This window comes from Leucopleurus acutus (genome assembly GCF_964270905.1).
Source record: "Leucopleurus acutus genome assembly, chromosome: 6".
NCBI lineage: Eukaryota > Metazoa > Chordata > Mammalia > Artiodactyla > Delphinidae > Leucopleurus > Leucopleurus acutus.
The window spans coordinates 81,800,464-81,807,534 of record NC_139149.1 but is presented as its reverse complement, the minus strand read 5'-3'; the positions used below and the strand labels follow the sequence as shown (position 1 = coordinate 81,807,534).

General features: G+C 39.4%; 1 protein-coding gene across 2 annotated transcripts in view; it reads right to left on the bottom strand.

Moving 5' to 3' along the window:
* Positions 1-1,114: 1,114 nt before the first annotated feature.
* Positions 1,115-7,071, bottom strand: part of PLCL1 (phospholipase C like 1 (inactive)) — a gene marked incomplete at its 5' end in the record, with an annotated part of 355,176 nt that continues 349,219 nt past the window's right edge. For both annotated transcript variants that reach the window (XM_082841649.1, XM_082841650.1), the window contains one exon: positions 1,115-1,331. In XM_082841649.1, the coding sequence (XP_082697775.1) occupies positions 1,149-1,331 (183 nt within the window). In that variant the 3' untranslated portion in view covers positions 1,115-1,148. The remainder of the gene's footprint in view (positions 1,332-7,071) is intronic.

Genomic DNA, 7,071 nt, shown 5'->3' with positions numbered 1-7,071 from the left:
TATGTTTTTCTGCATGTGTTAAAATTATATCATAGATACTTTGTAATCGGTTAGTCCTTAAATCATCACAATGTTATCTGACCCACAGAATTTATATCAGCTCAAGGTGATGATATGATATTGTTTGAACAATGTCTTTAAATTTAAATTTAGTGCTCAATTAAATGCAATGAAAGTCAAGACCTCCTAGCTGCCCATGTGTGTAATAGAAAATGAATGCTAAGATTCCCAGTTAGGAAGAATGAGACCTTCCTATAAATCACAACCTTGAAATTTCATAACTGAATATCGTCACATCAAAATCCTAATTTCAACAGAGTTTTCATGGTGTTTCAGAGTACCACATAAGTGGGTATAAATTCACTTAAGATCAACTTTTCCACTGAAAAGTAAACAACTACAGAAAACTTTCTAAAAATTGATTTTATTTAATAAATATTTTAAAGAGTTCACTAACTGAAGACTTTGCTGATCTTCCCAGAAATTCTGATCAGTTGTTTATCCTTCATTCACTTTTATTTCTACTGTGATTCTTAGGAATTTGTCTAATCTATATTTAATCTATTAAAACATCTATGCATGATAAATTTGGCTTCCTTCAATTATAAGCTGTGTTACAATCTCCAAATTAAATGATGAAGGTAGAGAAGTAAAATTAAACACAGCAACAGGTTATAGTGAAGTGCTCTTTAGAATTTCAGATGAACAAATTTGTCCCAAAATGATAAAGTAATAAGTTACTAAATGAATAATGCAACACAGAATAGATTTCAACAGCATCTCCCATCCCCACCTCTCTCAGTCCTTCTCTTTTGCTCTCTCTCTCTCTCCCTGTCTCTCTCTCTCTCTCTCTCTGTCTCCCGCTCGCTCTCTCACACACACACACACACATACACACACTTCCGCCCACATCCATACATGAGTGTGTACACACATCTCAGAATTTTAAAACACTGCTACTAAAGGTTTTAACTTAGATAAATTAACTATGTTAAAATACTGACATTGTGAAAATATCTGTTTATGTCCAATACCCCAGAGAGGGCATCTTTCTGTGAACTTCTAAAAAGCTTAAAGAAAGAAAACCAGAAGGAAAAACCAGAGTCCTTGGCAGGAAGCCTGGGTGAAGGCGTGGCTGCCACTCAGGGTCACAGCTTCCCATTGTCCTCGCTGCTCTCCTTCTCCTCTATGGCCTCCAGGCTGCGCTTGCTCTTGGCCTCGGCACCACTGCTGGGGGCTTTACTAAGGCCACAAGACAAGCACGCCAGCTGGATCTGCTTCATGTTCTCTATAGCTTCATTCTTGGCATTCTTCAACAGATCTCCTTGGCCCTACAAACAGGCAGAAATAGACACCAAAGAAGAATGTTATGGGCCAGGCAGATCCTAAGTGACATCACTCTATATCCTTCATGCTGTTGCTCAGTGAGGAAACAGACTCAGACCGGAGAGCCCACTTTTCCAACATCCTTTCCTTGCATTATTGAGGGTCTTTGCTCTTTAAGTCAAGGACCTCAACCTGAGCCTTCCCCATTGTCTCTGTAGTTGCTGGGAGCCTCTGGAGATTTCCTGTAGGAGGGGACACCGTCTGGGGACCCTTATCTGAATGTACCAAGGACAATCAGCCATTCCATCACCAGGTTTCGAGACTGCACACTGCTGTAACTCCTAACCCACCTAGCCCAGCATTCCTAGGCTTGGGAGAAAACAAGGGAAGAAGCTCTTCCTCAAAGAACTGAAAATTAAATCATCTTCTCAGTGTAAAAGAGCTTACAAAGCAAATCTCTGTAAAGTAAACCACACACCCTTATGCTTGGTAAGCTGGTTTGTAGTATATTGGGTCATCGCTACAGCCTGCCTTTTGATAAGTTCCTATTTACCCATGTTCTTTTCTATTATCCTGAGGACAATGTTCCCATCTGGCTGATGGAGAGAGGCTCCAGAGGCTTAGTGTGTCAATCAAAACAAAAAAGCAAACGAGGATCACAGGAAATCATCAGTTGTCAGTTATATCAGAGTCTGAGAAAGATCTTTTCCAATTATTTTTTTTCTTATTTTAGGTCATTGTTATAATGATCAAGTGTATATGCTGACACTAGCCCAAGGGGCTGAAGGAGTAAGTGTGGGGAAGCCGGAACATGTTTCCAGTGTGTACAGACAGAAGAGGAAGGAGTTCCATCTCTCCCCTCCATTCTCACGACAATGCCTGAGAGTGTGACCTTGAAACTGGAGGTTACACGAGCTGCTGGAGAGTTCCTCTACAAAGCAGAGACTTCGAGAAAAGGTAAGTCACCTATTTTATGCAAGGTACTTCATCATACACGGTTTGATCTCTTTAATTTGATGAAAGCTTTTACTTTAGGATGTATGAGGACCCTAAAATTAAAAATGCATTGCATTAAAAATGCCTTGGAATATTTCTTTCCTCAAAATCTGTACAAGCACTTGCCAATTCTATCTTATGTCATAAAATCCTTCAAACAACAGCCTTTAAATATATGGGATGAATAAGTACAACTTGGCCTAATACTTTTGTTAAGGTGAACTTACCTCCAAGTACCTCAATCATGGATTGGGATTTTAGAAGTAAACTTGGAAGTTGTATAGTTTAGCCTTCTCATGAGGAGAAAAGAAGCTGAGCCTGATGAGGTGACATGACTGACCCAAGGTCACAGCTGGTTAATGACTGAGCTGGGACTTAAGTCCAGGTCTTCTGCCTCTCGGTTCAGTGCCCTGTTCCACACACCATGTTTATAATTTAGACTAAAACTAGAGACTAGAGAATGAACACTCTTTCAGATAGAGATGGACTTTCTAAGAGAAAAATATGCACGACACAAGCAGAACTTGGGGAGTATAGGCATAATGAGTCCCCTCTGGACGTTAAAAAAAGTCACATCCAGGCTTCCCAGGTGGCGCAGTGGTCGAGAGTCCGCCTGCCGATGCAGGGAACACGGGTTCGTGCCCCGGTCCGGGAAGATCCCACGTGCCGCGGAGCGGCTGGGCCCGTGAGCCATGGCCGCTGAGCCTGCGCGTCCGGAGCCTGTGCTCCGCAACGGGAGAGGCCACAACAGTGAGAGGCCCGCGTACCGCAAAAAAAAAAAAAAAGTCACATCCACTTTGAAAAATGCAATTCTGAAGTGATAATGATAATAATACAGCACAGAAAGTGCTCACTCTCTGCAGGCATTCTTCTTCATACTTTACAGAGGTTCATTATTTGTCACAACATCCCCACAAAATAGGCTCTTTTCTTACTTTAAGTTTACAATAAAAACAGAGGTCCAGAGTGATCCTCCTTCCCAGACTCACACAGCTGCTAAGTGATGGAGCTGGGGTTGAAATAAAGTCCAGCAGTTGGCTCCAGAATCTGTAGTCTTAACCACTACATGATATGGCATCCCTTCAAGGCAAACTGTGAACTCTCAACAAAGCACAGTAAAGCCTCCCGGTCATTGTCACCCATGGAAACAACACGGATAAAAAGACAATCATTAACCAGGTGGCACAGTCGGACAGAACTTAGAGATGGGATCTACAGAGTCAGGAAGATAAGATGCACCAACATTCGTTGGCAGGGACAAAAGTCAGAGTATCTTAGTTTTGCTTTTAGCTCCAACAATTTCCCCCTGGGCCATTTTATCTCCTGTAAAAATGATGAAAATATTCTTCCGTCTTCCTCACAGTTTTAAAGATTACAAAAAATGTTGAAAAGCTATTTGTTGGAAATAAAAACAAAAATAAACAAATGGGACCTAATGAAACTTTAACGCTTTTGCACAGCAAAGGAAACCATAAACAAGATGAAAAGATAACCCTCAGAATGGGAGAAAATATTTGCAAATGAAGCAACTGACAAAGGATTAATCTCCAAAATTTACAAGCAGCTCATGCAGCTCAATATCCAAAAAACAAACAACCCAATCCAAAAATGGGCAGAAGACCTAAACAGACATTTCTCCAAAGAAGATATACAGATTGCCAACAAACACATGAAAGAATGCTCAACATCATTAATCATTAGAGAAATGCAAATCAAAACTACAATGCGATATCATCTCACACCAGTCAGAATGGCCATCATCAAAAAATCTAGAAACAATAAATGCTGGAGAGGGTGTGGAGAAAAGGGAACCCTCTTGCCCTGTTGGTGGGAATGTAAATTGATACAGCCACTATGGAGAACAGTATGGAGGTTGGTTTAAAAACTACAAATAGAACTACCATATGACCCAGCAATCCCACTACTGGGCATATACCCTGAGAAAACCATAATTCAAAAAGAGTCATGTACCAAAATGTTCATTGCAGCTCTATTTACAATAGCCAGGACATGAAAGCAACCTAAGTGTCCATCAACAGATGAATGGTTAAAGAAGATGTGGCACATATATACAATGGAATATTACTCAGCCATAAAAAGAAATGAAATTGAGTTATTTGTAGTAAGGTGGATGGACCTAGAGTGTGTCATACAGAGTGAAGTAAGTCAGAAAGAGAAAAACAAATACCGTATGCTAACACACATATATGGAATCTAAAAAAAATAAATAAAAAATGGTCATGAAGAACGTAGGGGCAAGAATAAAGACACTGACCTACTAGAGAATGGACTTGAGGATACAGGGAGGGGGAAGGGTAAGCTGGGACAAAGTGAGGGAGTGGCATGGACTTATATATACTACCAAACGTAAAATAGATAGCTAGTGGGAAGCAGCCGCATAGCACAGGGAGATCAGCTCAGTGCTTTGTGACCAGCTAGAGGGGTGGGATAGGGAGGGTGGGAGGGACGGAGACACAGGAGGGAAGAGGTATGGGGACATATGTATATGTATAACTGATTCACTTTGTTATAAAGCAGAAACTAACACACCATTGTAAAGCAATTATACTCCAATAAAGATGTTTTCAAAAAAAGAAAGAAAAGCTATTTGTGATTTAAATAATCACAAGTAAACTATGCTCTAAGGTGATATGAAAAGCAATTAACATACTCTATTACTAAAATAAGTATCTTGATAGTGTGCATATTTTAATATAAATTTTACTAACTTGTGTAAAATGCATCTACAAGAGTCTGTTTTTACAGAGATATGTATATTGCTACTGCTTTTACAAGCACAAAGATTCCTTTAAAAAAACTGTATTAATAAACAGATTATACCCACACTCATTTTCAGAGTATTACTTTTAAGTGCTCCCTTTTCTTTTAGTGTTAAAATTTTCATCAGGCATTCTTAAAGCATAAAAAAAGCAAAATTGGCATCTTCCCTAATTGCAAGAGAGGAGTAAAACATGCAAAAATATCAGGCTTGATACTACTAATGAATAATGCTCTCACGTCACTTTTCCTGCAGCAGGTTATAAAACGTATCTAATTAATCAGCCAGAGTATCATCTCTTCGGTTCTGAGAGGTGGCATCCAGGCCTAAATGTCAGACTGTGTCAGTTCTGGTAAATAGAAGTCAGTCTCTCTAGAAAACAAAGGCCAATTGGAGAAGACAGTTTGTGCCAGTGCACAAAAACAAAGGACATCATCTCCTGATAACCAGGAGACAACACGCCCTGGCTGCATGATACAGGCAGAAAAAAAATTGGAAAAGAAATTAAGCTATTAACTAACAGAAGAATTAAAAATGAAAGACTAAATTATGAAGAGTTTCCATCGAAACACTGATGTAAAAATGTTGTTTTCAATATTTTTTTTAAGAAGGAGGCATAGAGGTCATCTTTCTGTTCTGTGGTTAAACTCCTTGAGTCTTATGGATTAAGTTAGCAGAAGCAGAAAAGACTCATTCTAGGCAAAATTGTAAAGAGGGTGAAGTTTATTGTTAACAACCCCATCTTGGCATTCCTTTTCTGGGCTAACTTTTTCCCACCATGCTTGCAGTGATTTCCGCTGACCAACTAGCATCCCTCTCTCTACTCTGTTACACTCCCTCTCAAAATCCTCCTAACTAGCCAGCTTATACCACATCTCCTCCCTCAAAACGCCTCTGTCCTGTGTATCATTTCCCACAAGACCTGTTAGGTACTCAGATCAGCTAAGCCACTTAAAGGTATTGGTGTGTAGTATGTATTTAAGGAGTAATATAACAGGGCATTTCTAAAGAATATGCTCAGAAATTCTCCTCAAACAGAGGTCTTGGGAGAGAGGCAGAAAGGAGAGAAGCCCAAGAGAATTCATTTTACTTGGTGGTATATAAATTGTAACATCTCCTGGGAAAATAAATCTGGGATTGTTACGGCCTGGAATGTAAAATTAATAGACAATTTGACCACTGAATACTCAACTTGAAAGAAATGTCAAGCTGTTGCCAACATTTCAATATACTAGCAATCTCATGGGAATTTTTAGTTTCTCTCCTCTGGTACTAGGGATGCTTCAGGGGGAAAAACATGAGAAGGACTGCTTTAATCCAAAGAAAAGTAAGAGTAATAGAAAGCATCTCAGGCAGACTTATGCTGATGGGACAACAGGATTATCGAAAGTATCAACAGCAATGACTACCAATTCAGCCTCCACAGTTATTTGACTTCCAAATGTCACAGTCCATGGAAATTCCAACACATTTGAAAAGTAACACGGGCCTAGCCGCTCCGCGGCATGTGGGATCCTCCCGGACCGGGGCACGACCCCGTGTCCCCTGCATCGGCAGGCGGACTCTCAACCACTGCGCCACCAGGGAAGCCCACTACAGAGATTTTTGAACCTAAAAATTAGTAATGATTAATGAATTTTTTTAAAAGGAGACATTAAGCATTCATAACCAAATCCTTCCAACGTCATTAAACTGCAATTAAAATAAATCATCTAGAAATCAAGAAATATCTGATGCAATGAGATTGTAAATGGGACTGATATACTACCATACCACCACAATTTTTATTATTACTCATAAATTATTACTGACAATAATATGCTATCACAACACTAAACAGAGGCTAACACTTTGAACACTTAATATACTAAATGTAAACCGATTTGCACATATTATCTCATTATATCAAAACCATAAAAGGGGCTAGAATTCTAAATGTGAGTTATCTATTAGTTATATATTTGTAAGTT